This window comes from Lutjanus erythropterus, chromosome 2 (genome assembly GCF_056507025.1).
Source record: "Lutjanus erythropterus isolate fLutEry1 chromosome 2, fLutEry1.hap2, whole genome shotgun sequence".
Classification (NCBI taxonomy): domain Eukaryota; kingdom Metazoa; phylum Chordata; class Actinopteri; order Lutjaniformes; family Lutjanidae; genus Lutjanus; species Lutjanus erythropterus.
The window spans coordinates 32,372,174-32,388,693 of NC_139318.1; the positions used below are offsets into that span (position 1 = coordinate 32,372,174).

Sequence of the window (16,520 nt, forward strand, 5' to 3'; positions counted from 1 at the left end):
GTAAGAACTGGAATGGAATCTGTATCGTGTAAGTGAAAAAGGGTTTTTGCTGCTACTGATGTTAGCTAACTTTAGCAAACTTTAGATATTAGCTAACATCACTAAATGTATGACTCTTCTCTTCTTGAGCTACTTGGCTTCATCTCAAAAATAAAACAAGAAGTGAAAACACTGGAGCTCACTGGTGACGGCAATAGTTTTGTCGTCAACCTTTAACAGCTCCAAGCAACAACTTCTGCAGCTACCACGCTGTCTGAAAATGTCATTGGTAGCTGGATTCATCACTTGCTTTTGATTGGTTAGGACAAAATACACACAGCTTCGAAAAGGAAAACCTATCAGACTGAATAATAAAGTGAAACAAAATGTTTATTCGGTCTGGTCATCAGGCTAGATCTTGCTTTTTAAACTTTTTGTGGCCCACAGAGCAGAACAAAGTCTCACGGCACACCTAGCCTCTACCTGACCAACAGAGGCAACAAGTTGCCTACAAGCAAATCACAGGCAGAGTTTTCTGAGTGCGGGTGGGGAAAAAAACTAGAACAAAGTACTAATATAAAAATTGATTTTTTTTGTATTCTTCTGCAATATATTGCAATAATAATGTATGGCTGTTACAAAATCCCAAGACACACCTGGACTTCCTGGACTTGCCTCACAGCACACCATTTGGGAACCTCTGGGCATGTTAACATCTGCTCATACATAAACTACTCTCTCATGTTAAAGCAACGATAGGTGGAGTATTTTCGAAGGCTTTTTGTTATATTTGTTGAGATTCTCTTTAGATCACGACAGCAATCAATAACTTACTCTTGCTGTTTTTCCTAATGTTACCAACCCCAGCTTTGAAATCTTTTCCTTTCTGTCCTGACCTTTTCTAAGTGGAGGATGTTACAAATTTATGGGGAAATCTCTGTGATATGTATATGAGGAGGAAGAAGAGCTGCGTGGTACTAAAAGCGTGCAGGTGGCATGAAAAGGAGAAAGAAAAAAAAGAGCATGAAGGTTTCAGTGTGGAGATCCTGGTCCCACTCACAGAGCACAGGAGGAGGTTCACTTAGATATTTCTCGTTTCTCTGAATCTGTTCTAAAGCAATATGTGTCAGACTTCATGTGAAGGGATCATGCGCATAAAAACCACAGCCTCTTTTCAAACAGTGTCTAAATTCAGTTGGACTTTGCATTGAATGATGCTCAGATAAGAAAGGTGAGAAAAAAGAGTGACAAATGTCTCTTCTCAAGCTGCCAAAAGCAGAAGTGACACTGTCTGGAGGCTGGTTTATTTGTGTCAACTACTTCCGGTGTAAATTATGTCAAAAGAGCAGTGGTGACAACAGATTCGACAGAAACGGATGAGTCACAAATACCCTTATTTTTCCGTGTGTCTGTATATGTGCCAATATTAAATTGGCAAATTGTCTAGTTACACAGAGATGGTAATTCAGAGAGCAAGTTATGGATTTCTTTTTCCGTCTTCAGTCTGGTAATTGGCAAGCTTGAAGATATAATTCAGGAAAAATGAGTGGCCTCATAAAAATGACAAGAACAAGACTCTTAAGAGACACACAGGCTTGTCAAAGTCATCCGATACACTGATGGATTAGCTCACATCTAAAGCCCCAGCCTGCAGCAGCGGTGCCATGACAGATGTCATCAGAAAAACCCAGGAGACTGCAACCTACACAGCAGCTAACAAATCTCCTAACCTCCTTCTGAATAAACCCACGTACTGCAGCCAGCCTGTAGCTGACTGTTAAGCTAATCTCTTAGCTTTTCCTCTGAATAAAGTCACACATACAGACACAACTAAACTCCTAGTCTCCACCCTTCTTGTCTTGGCAACGAGGCAATGAGACAAGCAAGGAAATAATGTGTCTTTCATGAGAACTATTCACACAAGGATGGGAGTGTGGCTCTGACAAAGGCTCAGATTATGTCTAACGTAGCTGGAAAACAATAGCAACAGTCTTGCCGGGATCTGTATGTGGGCTGAGAGGACTGTGGTCCGGGCTGAGGGGCAAAAACACAAGGAAATAAGCCTGAAACTATGACCAAGGTTATTATAGTTAAATAAAACTAGGTGCAAAAAAAACATCTAAATTCACTGAAATAAAATAAAAACTAGACTGAAGGCCAACTAATATTGTGTGCTTTCAAAACTAACCAAAACAAAATTAAAATGTAGATGAAATGACTTTAGTTTTAGTCTTTGTCAATGGAGTGCTGCAGGGATGATGCATTTTTATAGACCAACCTGGGAGTTAACGTTGCTCTGGTTCCCTCCACAAGAGGACAGTTGGATTTTTCCATTGGATTTTGGATTCTTGCAGAAAACAAAAGTTCTTCAGAAAGATCATCTTACCAAACAAGAACCGTGTTTATGATTTCTGAAGTGTGAATGCAATTGTCAGAAGAAAGAAGCGAATGTTAGCTAAGGCTATAAACAAACTACACTACAGTCACATGACCACACATCATCACCACTAAGTGACAAGTGTTAAGCATGATGGTTTAATGGCCCCGACATCTGGGGATACACCGATCCTATACTCTGTATCAGTATCAGTCTGATATTAGCCAACATCACTAGATTGGATATCGGATCAATTAAAAAAAACAAAAACAAAATATAATCAGATTCGATCCATTAGCCAAAACCAACGTGTAAATACTTATCTAAACTTTGTAAAGAGGGAATTGTCACAAGTGCTGAGCCGTCAAAAATGCTGAAAAAGTTCTCTGTGTGAAAAAGTTTTAATGAAAAGCAGCAGCAGTATTGCATAACTGAGTCATGTTGTGGGCTGTGTAATGTATATTTCTTCCCTCGTGGGAGTAGAATATTTGTTCCACAGATTCAGCATGATGTTTTTTAGATGGCTAGGTAAAGTTAAAGGGCACTTATACAAATATGTTATAAACAGCTTAGTTGTTTAAGAGAGGGGTAAAGACGGTATCAGATTAGTATTGTATCAGCAGATACTCAAAGTTGCAGTCTTGATATCAGTTATCGGACATGAAAAAGTGGTATTGTGCCATCCCTCCTGGCAATCTCTGTAATCTCATGTAGCCAGACAAAGCTCAAAAATTCACAAGTTACTGACCCATTTTCTTTTCTTTTTTTTTTTTTTTTTTGGTCATACAAACTGAACTATTCCTAAGGTTGCGTTGACCACAGACTTCATTTCAGGCAAATAACAAAAAATCCATTCAACTGACTTGACTTTAAGATGAGGGAACAGGGGGTGCTAATATATTAACTCATCAGGTTTTAGAGACTAGTGATGAACGGACTGCAGTTAGAGCTGCAGGTACTGTGGTTAATCCTGGTATTTATTATTTAATTCTGTTTCCTCTGTAGAGTTTCCTCTGTCCTGTCAAGTTTATAACCACGGTTTTTAGTTTTCTGCTTAAATGTTAACAATATGTGCTGCAGTGACATTACCACATATGCAGAGGTTTAAAATGACTAAAAGTAGCCTCTTACACACAATAAAGAAATCACCTGAAAAGCTTGTGCTGCTCGACATAATTTATAAGGTTATATAGCCTGCAGGGATGGATAGAGGTGTGGGTCTCTTCATCAGAGAAAATAATGCATTCAGATGGGTGGCAGGTGGATGATTAATGTGTACATGTTGATTTGAATTAACTCAGAACCCATCAGCTCATCACTAACAGAGATTCATTCCTGCACGAGTCTGATCAAATCTGTCAACACAACCAGCATGAGGACGTATTGGTGCATATGTTTTTAGAGACTGGGATATCTATATGACTGTGAGTTAATTGCCCTTACAAAATTTTGTATTTGTATAAATCTGTTTCGATGTTCCCCCAGCAATACTCTCCATATTCTAATTTTAAAAGCCTAAACTATAACTGAATCCATTACAACTAAACAAAAGCTAAACACTTTTAAGCAATAAAAACGAGACTGAAACAAGCAAACTCTCTCCGGAAACTGTCTGAAATAAAACTCAACTGAAAACAAAAAATGAGACAAAAATGAAAACAAATGAAAAATACAAAGCTATAATAACTCTGACCATGACTGAAGAGCTTAGATTTAATCAGGACTACGGCCACGAGGGCTGTTGGCCACAGGGCTGGCACTGAATCCAAAATACTGAGGGGTTAAATGAGCAGGGCCAGGACCAGGTGGATGAGAGTACAGCTGAGACTGCAGGAGGTTAAAGGATAAAAGGGCTCTAAATTTTTACCAGAGCTGAAGGGACTTAATGCAAATCATGAAGAGTGAAGGAGGTCTGAGTGCAGAAACTCAAAACGTCCAGTTCGGCTGTGGAGAATTAGACCTAAAAGGCTAAATTAATTGAATCCAGGTTTGTGAGAAGCAGCTGGAGGACGGTGGGTAATTTCTGGCTCAGGTAGAGCATAAACCACCGTTGCATGTTACTTTCCTCGTCTCTTGTCACCCACCATCACATACTGGGCATCGACAATTCATCACATCTCTGAAAAATACATGAAAAAAGCCTAATAAGAAACAGTAGACAAGCTACGAGAGACCAGAGGGACACACACCAGGGTGATTACTGAACTGAGAGCAAGAACACGGTAGTGAAAGGCTGCCATGGCTGAGTTTGAGGTCCTCATGAGACTGAAGTAATGAAGAGCTGAATGACTGATGAAAAGTCTGGGATGACACAGGAATGTGGTTTCATAACTTCACAGCTCAAATCCATTACAGGACAAGTTAAAAGCCCGCCTCTCACCCATCTCTGTACCCGTCTCTGTCATCTCCGCATAAATATTTCAGTGGTTGAATCACTGAAGTAAATGTTTTTAAACGTGACTCCAGCGGTCCGTTGATGTTCTGGGTCATTATGCCCACTCACCCACACCATCCTGGAGCAAAAAACTCAAGAAGCCGGAGCCAGAGAACAGCTGTGACTCGACAAAACATGGAACAACGTGAGGCGGTTTGAAAGCGTCCACCGTCAAGGACGCTGTCTCAAATAAGGCTGTGATGAGGTGGAAGTCTTACAACAAATACAGGAGAGAAAATTAAATACTGTGAAGGAAGAGTCGTGAACTCGGGTCACACTGAGTCTCACAGCAACCAACCAAACAGGGCCGACACATGAGAGTCCACCTCAGACCAAAGCCATGTCTTTCCCTCAAGCAGCTGGCTCAACAGGTGTGTGTGTGTGTGTGTGTGTGTGTGTGTGCAGGAGAAAAGTGCCGTTTTTAAAGGCGTCTTCAGTTCTTAATATTCTGTAGCTTATAACTGGATATCTGTGCTTTAGTTTCGCTACTACAGTACGTTCCTGCTCATATTTTAAGATCAGCCATGCTTTACTTTTCACTGATCGCGTTCAGCCGTATCTGAGTTGTATTAAATCACTGCTAATACAAACCAAACAGTTCCTGCTGCCTCATATTAAAAGCTGCCACCTCACAAATCAGTTTTTTATTGTGTATCAACCGTAGAATATGCAATATCTTTCACAGAGTAGTGCAGCTTTGTCAACAGTGCTATTCTTAAATGAAAATTTGTTGATGCAACAAGATATAGATTAGGGCTACAACTAATGATTGTTTTTTTAGTATAGATTAATCTGCCAGTTAGTGTCATGAATAATCATTTAGTCTATAAAATGTCACAAAAAAAAGGGGAAATTGCTCATCAAAATCTTCAGATTGTCCAAACAACAGTCCAAAACCCAAAGACTCTCTTATCAACAGAAATGATGAGGAAAAGCAGAAATTCATACATTTGAGAAGTTGGAACCAGTAAATATTTGACAATTTTGGCTGTACAATAACACACAATTAATTTATCAAAATAGTTGGAAATTAATTTTCTTTCGATTGACTAATCAATTACTTAACTAATCATTGCAGCTCTAATATGGATGTGTACTATGATTTAAAGTTTTAAATACTGCAGTGAAGAACAGTGCAAGTGGAAACAGCCACAGGGAGTTGTTAAATCAAGAGCTAGAGGCTCTACAGGGATTTGTGCAGACACCTTCAAATGATGATTCAAGTATCCCCACACTATCAAAAACAGCTTTTAAGCAATACATCCATGTATCTGAAGGTTTATCAGACAGCAAAATCAGTGCACCCTTGTGATGCATGGGATGGCTTTGCAACTGCAAACACTGCAGTTAATTCACAGGGCGGGTAGTTCCTGGTCATGAAAATTAGCGTTCCAGTTAATAGATGGGTCGCTGCTGGGAAAGAGGGTAAGTCTCCCCAGAGATCAAGAGAGAGAGACACTGTGTACGCATTTACACGTGAGACAGCAGCATAACTTCATTGATTATTTAATTCTGTATTCTCTTTCCTGTCAAGTCTATAACTGTTTTTAGTTTTGCTGCTTAAACATTACTAATATTTGTTGCAGCTACAAGACTGTGTGCATGGAAACCAAGCTGTAAGCAGCCTCTCTAATCATTGAAGTAAATCATTAAAGAAAACACTCATAAATCAATACAGCACACAATTAAGAAATCAGCTTGCGCTGCTTACGTAATTTAAAACAGGGTCTCTCACACTTACTACACCACACATCACCTCAGAAAATATTGAGCTCTCCAAGTACCAGCCAAGCGTTTTGTGTCGTTTGGTGCCAACAGGTTTAGTGAACACATCACTTGCACTTCTTCAGTAGCCACTAGCTCTGCTGCTTGGTTCACTGTCGTCCACTTCATTTTCAACATGGCTGCTCAAAATAATCTCCTCCTAGGCTGCACTCCTCCCCTTTGGAGCAACGGTTGCAGTATTTTTGAAGCGTTCGGTTTCATTCTCTTTATTTTACCTCTGCTTATTATCTTGCCATCACAGTTTAGCTTGTAATTAGCAGGTGGATGACGTATATGAATGACTCAGGTTGATATTGAAACATTTCAGTAATCTAATGTTTTATGAATTGTCGTCATTTGCAGTATTTGCATAGTATTATTTGTTTTTTAAATTATTTTATTTAATCAAAAAAAAATTATTTCTGACATTCCTTCACATACCACTGAGGAGGGCTCGTGTACCACCAATGGTGCACGAACTACAGTTTGAGGATCTAGCATTTATAAGATAATGTAGCCTACAGTAAAGGGTAGAGGTGCGGGAGCAGGTCTCAAACTTGGAGAAAATAATGCATTCATATAGATGGCAAGAGGATGATCTATGCAGACTTGAACTCGGAGCAGATCTGCACATCACTAATGCACACAGTGCAGTCAGAAATTATCATGGCAACAATAATTTTACCAGCATTCTTGAGAACAATGAGGTAAAGAGTAGAAACGCAGAATTTGTGCTGTTAAGTAATCAGCCAGGAATGCGTGCTCGAACTTATCCAGCTGACGCAAGATCTCAGCTAGTCTCTACCCTGTTGCTGGACAACAGTGGCCTCACTGAAATGAATGAGGAGGTTGTGTTTTTGATGCAGCACTAATGACAGTGTGAACACGGTCTTATAGACATTTATCCAAACACACACGTGTGCATAACATGAGCAAAAGAACAAAAGGTCACCATTTATGCCTCACATCATCCCAATGTGATCTCACCAACTAACTGCAGAAAAGCATACGTTTGTGGGTGCTTTCATGAAACATTAACTTCTCAAGGGCTGATACAGTAAATATTGTAGTGTGTGTGTGTGTGTGTGTGTGTGTGTGTGTGTGTGTGTGTGTTCTGGCACATACAGTACAGACAGTCCCTGTGAGCCATACATTGATTAATGTTTCATATCAGTGTGGAGAGACCAACCCTAGATAGGTGTGACATCTCATTTAGAGAAACATCAGCCCCACTTTTCTTCATTTATCTCACCCTATACCATATGGTGTGTGTGTGTGTGTGTGTGTGTGTATGAGTTCCTTGTGTATGTGTCTGTGTTGTGTACCACCATCTACCTGTGTGTGTGTTTATGGTGGTATTTGTCAAATGGTAGCAGAAGTGAAAAGGTCTCATCTTGAGGACAGTGTGCGGGCTGAACCATCCAAATAGCAGATTATCAGGTACACACACACATTCAAAGCCAAAAGGTCAATCTGATCTTTTGGCAGCCAGCGGCCCACAGCTTTTAAAACACCATCCACACTGGTGGTGACTGATGGACTTCAATTTTCTCTCGCCGTGTTCATTTCTCTGCCTCGCAGCGGGAGCCTGAATATTAGGCTTTGAGCAGCCGACGGGGGAAAGAGAGACGGCTGTGTTAGCTGAGGCGTAGAGAGGAGGCAAAGGAGGAGTGAGAGGACATAAACTGTCAGAGGTGTAGTTCAACTGCAGAAAGAGACAAATGAGAGGAGAGGGGGGCCACGAAGGATAAAATACAGAGAAGGAACTGAGGTGATACATGAGCATCACATCATTTTGAAATGCTTTAATATGAAGAGCCACTTGGTGTCTTTTTACACTATAAACATCTCATCTTCTGCCCAGAAAGATGTTTGGATGCTTGTTTGTATTTACAGATCTACGGTTTTCCTGAGCGTCTCTAACCTGCAACTGCAGCAGCTTTGTGTACAGCCTTCTTCTGGTCTGTAGTGTATAGGCCAATTTTGCTCTTATAGGGTTTTTCCATCGGCACTTTGGGCAGCAACAAGTAAAACACTTCTGTGTTAAATTGCTTTTCCATTACCAGTTATAACACGGCAAACTGCCAATGAGATGGACTATTTTTGGGTCAAAGCAAGCTCGACCTGCCTCCAATCAGGTGGAGCCGAAGTCTCGCCGACTGCAACAACCCGGGAAGACCCTCCGTCTCCCCTCAAACAAGCTAATGTTCCAAGATTCAACTCATGTACAGGAAACACAGATGTTTCTAAAAGTGTCAACTGTTGCAGCTTCTACCTGAATCTCTGCAGGTTTAGTTTCTCGCCCATGTTACTCTTTTATTTTACTGTTTCGCATCACTTTCAGCTGTATGGGAGACATGGTAAGTTACCAATTATTTTCATTCATTTTATTTTTTTGTAAATAAAATGTCATAAAAAAATGCTCATCACAATTTCCCAACAGTCCAAAACCCAAAGACATTTCATTTATTATCATTATTGGCAAAGAAAACCACAAAATCTATGCATGTTGTAAGAACCAGAAAATGTTTGACAATTTTGTTTAAAAAATGACTGAAATGATTAATCAATTATCGAAGTACTTGGCAACTAATTTTCTTTGAAATCCACTAATCGACTAAGCGTTGCAGGTCTAATGAAAACCCAACTTTAGTTTTTATTGCTTCATAATAAAAGCTTCTACATAACAATATAACAGGCAACTTTTATTCTGAAGAATTTCAGTGAAATTAAATGCTGTCGTTTTACAGCTGCTCCACTCAAGACAAGTGTCTCATCAGTTAAAAGACACACCTTCAAGCAGGTAGCCCTGTCGTAATGAAGACGCAAGTCCCGTGCCATGTTCGGCTGACGTCCCGAGTCAAACCGAGTCAGGCCAAGCTAGCTGCCCCTAAGCTAACCCAGAACTAAGGGCCATGTTTCTATGGTAACAATCACTGACACCTGGAACCAAATGACAAAACAACAAAGCAAAACCTGACTAATAATTTGTGACCTGCTACCAACTTTGTGGAGCGAGTTATCAGAAAGAGGTTTTATGGGAGAGCAGCGGCCTGTTAGTAAAATACAGCAGTGAGGGCATCATCTGTCATTTTGATTTGTCCAAAGAAACTGTCCAGCTGGCGGGTGAGCAGAAGTCCCGCCAGTCCTGCCACATTTAAGAAGACACAGTGTCTGAGCTCAGCCACAGGCCTGCACTGCACTGAGATTTTAGTGTTGTCACACCCTGTGCTGAATTTTCCAAGTGAAACGTCCTTTTTGCTGTTGAATTCTCGCTGAAGGCGAACATTTTCTGCCGGAGCGAACAGAGCTAAGCGGTTTGATGCAGTTGCTCGGTCAGCAGTGTTTTTTTGGTTAGAAAAAATGTCCTTTGTACCCAGAAGTCATTACACATTAGTCCTACTCGAGATAGTCATGAACCAGACAGTTTTCTGTGACGGATGAATTGAGACGTCTTTCAGAAATCTGACTTTTTGTCTGTGCTAAGCCGAAGTCAAAGACCATGTTTGTCAAACTGGCCACGAGATTTGATCTGACAGTTCTTCTTGGTAAGTAGTCTAAATAACTGTTTGGAACTGGCTGTGAGTCAGAGGAATGAAGGGGAAAAGAATTCACATCAAAGGCTTGTTGATTTGTGAACAAATGGGACATGTAATGACCCATTATTTACACAGATAACTGAGCAGTTTTGAGTGAAAACTGAGATGGAGCATTGATTCGGATGAGGTGGAGGCTTTGATTATCATGCCATTAATGGCTCTAATTAGCAAGTGAAAATAGGCCTGATCTCCTCTATCAATTTCCGACATCAAGATGGACTAATTTCCCCAATACTAAACTCATTTCCTCACTATTAAAAATCAGTTTTTCAGTGTCAGAAAACCGCAACACATTACTCTGCACAAGCCCTGTAATTCCTACCACAGCAAACTTATCACACCAGGAAGTGATTTAACTATATTTCCACAGAGACAGAGACAGAGATGCTAATGGTGAAGTTGGACTCGACTAATGAAAGTTTTATTGTTCCACAGAAGCAAAACAAGGAAATTTGGACTATATGATGACAACAGATTAAACTCAAGAATACATCACAGGTTGAATGGGCAGGTCAAGTACCTTTTGCAAAATGAGATTTTGTATAGTCTTGAATCTGAAATGAGCAGTAAGTCAGTCTTAAAAAAGAAAGGTGTATTCTGTCAGCGTGCATCAAAATGATTTTCTGTTGTTCTCTTTACCAGCAAACCAATATTTTGTTTAGAAGAATAAAAACAGAAGCTGAATTTTCCCTTTTTAATGGATGGTACACAAAGACTGAGCTTGCTCACACAGGAAACATTTAAGTTAGTTACTTAGGAAAAAGTCTGGGATATGAGGAAAACAACAATGCCATGTTTACTGTGGCTGCCTCAGGAGATTATAATTAAATTTAAATTGGCTTCAAAACCACATTTAAATGAAAATTAATTTAAGAGGAGGCATCACGCGCAAAGATTCCCGAAGATAACTGACTGCATTACTTTTATTTCCTTTTGCCCAGAGGATGCCAGCATACACTCCAGCCACTTTGTGTCTCTCTATGAATGTATTTCTGTATTATAAGTTGGGCGGGACAATTAATAGAAATATATCAAAATCACAATATGACCAAGTGCAACATTCAAACCACAGGGGCTGCAATGTTTTGATAAAGGTAAAATGTGTGATAAAACAGCATTGTAATGAAGTACTGTAGTTCTGTAGAGATGCCCTGACCTACAAATCTTGTACTTCTTATATGGTATATCACAATATCTGTCAAAATAATCACAATATGATTTTTTTTTTACAGTTTTGTGCAGCCTGAATCATAAGCATATGAAAAGCCTGAATCAATAAGTATTAGTAAATGTTAAAATATTGGTAAAAGTACTAGAAGGTGTGTTTTTCTGTGAAATTTATGTTCTGCTATGTTTTATATAACACTGGCAGTTATTTACATATATGTCTGATTTATTACAGCATAATCATTTAAAAAAAAAAATTTATCAGATGAAGGAAGAGTTTAAAACGCGCTTCAACCGACTCACAAAGAAGTGCAGGACATATTTTCCAAATCCTTCCCGTGTAAAGAAATGTGATTATCACTACAATACAACTAAGTAAATGCTGAACAAGCGGCGGCGTTAAAGAAAAGAATCAATGCTGACAAACATGCAGTTTGTAACAAGAAAAAAAAAATCCCTGATGCTCATGGTGGTGAAGTAATAACTTCCAGGTGAATGCAAAGTGTTCTTGAGGTCAAACTGGTGAGCAATAGAAAATGAAAAGCCCCTGGGCTCATTTCAGGCACACTTGCACCTCACTAAGGACGTAGTTAGAACATGATTGTTATTAACTTTGATATGCCCTACCTAATAAAGGCTTTTTAACTTCATCCTTGGCTCGGTGCGAGTGTGCCTAAGCCCACTAAGCTTCTCTTTTTCCATGGTTGAACATGCAAAGTGTCTCTTCTACACTGGAGGAAAAAAAAAAATGAAAAGATTTCACCCTTGGACTCATACAGCACCTCTGATCTTCAGTAACCCAGGACCAATTTACACCCTTTAATCATGTAAATAATACACATATAATATTATCAATACTATTATATAAATAATCCAGTGCCTCTTAAATGTACTGTATGCTCGTAAATAATTTCCATTCTCACTTTTTTCCTTCCCCCAACGTCATTTCAAACATCTTTTCAACAGATAAAATTGTCAGGAAGCTGTAGGAGCTTACAAACACAGTTTTGTCTGTGTTTTTTTTTATCACAAATTTTGCCATAGTGGCTGCTGTGCTCTCCATCATGGGGATTAAAATGGGCCAAATTACATCAACAATCTGTTATTTATGATAACCTTATCAGTGAAACAGACCAGTGAAAACACATCTGTAATACTCTGACATATTTGGCAAAAACCAAAAAGATATTTTTAATATCGAACAGCAGGAATTAGAGCCTACATAAGTAGGCTCTACATAAGAATATTTTTTATGGATTCATTTGTTGCTCATATTTTTACAAACAGGACAGGATTCGGGACAACAGTTTGTAATTCCGGACTGCCCTGAATTTTTCAGGATGTCTGGTCAACCTAGATAAGACATGATTACTAATTAGAGCCCCAGTTTCAAGGGAAAATACCAAGAAAGACAGAGACAAATCAGAGAAATCAGAAAGCTGAGAAAAAGACAAACGGGGGGAGACACAGTCGCACAATCTTACCTGGTGCAGAGCGGTGAGACCGTCTTCATTGCAGAGGTCTGGACTCACATTATTCTTCAGCAGGTAGCGTACTGGTAGAAAGAGAGATGGAGAAGCATGTAAGTAAAGGTGGAGGTCTGATATTTCTTATTTCCAATATTTCAAAATAGCGGATGTCCTTCAGCTGGGTCAATAACCTGCATTTCATCTTACAAATTACACCAGATTCAGAGGCCTCACTCTCCTGCATGCTTCACTGTCTGTAATGAATAACTATGTTGTGGCTGGGAATTGAAAATTATTCACTTTTATGTCACAAGTTGCAAGTTCAGAGGCACACGTTGCACAGTGATACGACTGTTTGGTTATAATCAATATTTCAGAAAGAATGACATGTTCTGGCCGCTGCAAACAAACAATAGATGCAGGATAAAAGCATGATGGGATTCAATACAACCCAATTCCCCCTGATTGCTCGCTCAGCCTGCAGGTGCATCTTAACTTAACCTTTTGCTACCCAGTGACATCACCAACCAACCAAGCAATCAATCTGCAATCCATTAATCTGACTGCATCATGGTGATGCGTCCCTACAGGAACTTCAATCTCTCAAATTATCAGCCCTGCCAGGATGTTACCCAACTGACCTTGGAAATATGGATGAGTGATGGGTGAGAGTGAGGGGAGGGGTGCTGATGGAAGATGATGTAATGATGCTCAGGATTACACTGTTTGTCTGCCTCAGCGTCCGAACAGATAAACTCTCTGTCTCGGACCCCTAATTCGCAAAATATATCAGCTTTCACAGGCTGCGCACTGGACAGCTGCCTGACTGGTAACGCTGCTAAACCTGCCGGCCTGAGCAGGAAGCAGCAGTGGCACACAGGGCTCCTCTCCACGTCATTATTATCCCCCACTGTTGGCAGTGCTGCCAGCTGCCTTTATTTCTCAGAGACAAAAAAAAACAGAAAAAACAAAAAAGAGAGCGAGTGGATAAATCAGGTTATGACGCTGAACGCCGAGAGAGAGATGAGAGGGATTTGGGATGATAATTATCACATCTGTCCCACCGACTGACTGAAAAATATCATGTATACATGAACTAGATACACCACGTGTTCACACTAAAACACAAAGCCAGGGGATACACACACACACACACACACACACACACACACACACAGGGCTGTCAGGATCATCAAAGTGTAGCTGACAATTAATTGTCATACAAATAATTGCAACTACTGATTTAATTGTCTTTTTCTGTTTATTTTACGCCACAAGTCTTATACATATCTGTTTGCCTTTAAGGGCAGACATGACATAGATAATAACTTAAATATACAATGAAATTATAGACAGTGTACCAATAATCAAAATAAACAATGTAGTGTGGATAAAACAGTCATCCACAACCATGAAGTGCAAATTTTAAACAAAGTTACTGAAAATCAGCAAAATAATGTTTATCTCAATCCACTATCATTCTGTCTGTGAATATTACAGTCAAGAGCCTCGAGATAAACAGTCGGTTGCACTAAATCTCCATTAAGGTGCCATTAAACCACAGCAGAAGAAGGGACGTAATGATAAAAAGTGTTCCATGTCTCAAGTGAAAAACTTTTCAGTGGTCTTCAACATATGTCATTTTAGCCCTGTCAGAGTAGATTGATTAGGGTGCGTTGAGGAAAAAAAATAATGCATCATGGTGCATTAAAAGGGCATAGTTTAGGTTATTACAAAGTCAACAATACAAAAAATACTCAGCATGAAACAATACCAAAAGCACAAGTAACAGACATCCATCACAAGTCACAAGTATGCTTTTAAAAAATGATGGGGACAAAATCGGACATTTAAAAATGGGTGGCAACATGTCTCCAGTGTCCACAGTGTTAATGACACCTATGGCACCAGTAAAACTTCAAATGGTAGTAAACCAGTTGAAGTAGTGACAGGTATATGACATTTCTGTTAGTTTTATCCAGCTGTTTTTATACAGGTAAATGAAAATGATTCTTACGACTAAACAAAACAAAATGATTGCAGTCAACTTAAATAATCACTAACAGGCGATTATGTAATAATTGTGATGGGCATACACACACACATACACACACATATATACAGTACACACTCTTGCAAATTCATGCTGCTGGAGAAACATGCTGTAAAGTGTAGTACAGTAGAGGATATAAGTTTGGTTTCATTAGTTACAGGGAGTCATATTGAAGTCAGAAGTTCTTCAATCCCACAAACAACCCTGTGTCATGGTGTGTTTACATAAATCTACTAAAGAACATATTGTGATAAATTTGTTTATCATACTTTTTATGAATAACAATGGTTCATTCGGGTCCTTCACACCAGAAGAGGACACTATTAACAAATGAGATTTTAGAGAGTAAATCAAACTGAAACTGTAAATTTGGGAAAATTACACCCTTGTAAATGCAGCATTGGGGCACCGAGCACACACACAAATAACACGCCATACCAAGCACCTTTTGCATGAGCAAGTCAGCGGCGGATGAAGAACAGGTACTTTGGGAGGTGCTGCATCTAATATTTCTGGGCAGAAATCTTTCTTAAGTTAAGAACAGCTCGAGTTCCTTGAGGAGTGCCCATCATATAAACTGCATTTTTATGTGGCAGCTAATATAAGAGGCAGACCATGACAAAAAGGATGACTATGAATGAATATTGACCAGTAAAAAGTTTTGTATTTATGCACAGCAGCTGTGTTGCAGGAGTTTCATTTAAGTGAGATAGATGTTGGAACTATTGGACAATAATGGCAGCTGGTCATTATGGAAACACGCTGTGCAATCCACAAAATGTGGCTGTGGGAGTGCTTTTTCTACAGTAAAAGTAGAATGATGGAAGTGCAGCCATCACTAGTCTAACTCCATTATCCCATTTCCTGAATCCTGAATCTGTCACCGTCAACATCTGTGATATTTGAGTTTGTCAGAACATTTTCAGCATCATCACAACCATCTACAGAGGAGCTCAGCGGCAGTCACGTGTCCATTAGAATGCAAGGCCACCAAACCAACACCAAACAAATCCGATGGTTCACTGTTTGTGCACTCCTGTAAGATGTAAGAGAGGGGAAAAAAAAAGCGAAATATTCCAGTGAGTGCTGAGTGAATTGGACCCAAGGTTATAAAGTGCGAGCTGAGTCTGACTGCATCCAATAAATGTCACGCACCATCTCTGCCGTCCGCTGTGGATTTGAAGTGCTGTGTCGCACATGAACCTGGATTGTAAACAACTCATCTCGGAGGAACTACAGCGCTAACATAAGCTGCATCGTCTGGGATTTTCTTGTAATTAGGTACAGAGGTGTTTTTCTGTAGTTACAAAATCTTCTGGGGACCTTCTAAATGTCATGTTTAGCACCCTAAGGAGATTATAATTGAATTTAAATTGCCTCATAAACAGCATTTAAATAAAACTATTTAGGAGGATACACCAACCAAAAGATTTCCTGAAAATAGCTGCTGATTGCATTACTTTTATTTCCTTTTACCCAGAGGAGGCGAGTGTATGCTCCAGACGCTTTGTGACTCTCAATAAGTCGATATGGCATACAAATGCATTTCTCTATCATAAGCATATAAAAAGCCTGAAGCAGCATACACAAGTTACTGCACTATGAAGTACTCCAAGGTTTGCTATACCACATGCAGCTTTTTGAAACATGTCTGATTTATGATTATTTCTATAGGAAT

At 39.5% G+C, this 16,520-nt stretch overlaps 1 protein-coding gene across 2 annotated transcripts in view; it reads right to left on the reverse strand.

Annotated features, from left to right (window-relative positions):
• The window catches only part of ppp1r16b (protein phosphatase 1, regulatory subunit 16B), a 129,446-nt gene that overhangs the window by 34,534 nt on the left and 78,392 nt on the right, over positions 1 to 16,520 (reverse strand). For both annotated transcript variants that reach the window (XM_084737442.1, XM_084737451.1), the window contains exon 3: positions 12,805 to 12,875. In XM_084737442.1, coding sequence (XP_084593568.1) covers positions 12,805 to 12,875 — 71 coding nt within the window. The remainder of the gene's footprint in view (positions 1 to 12,804; positions 12,876 to 16,520) is intronic.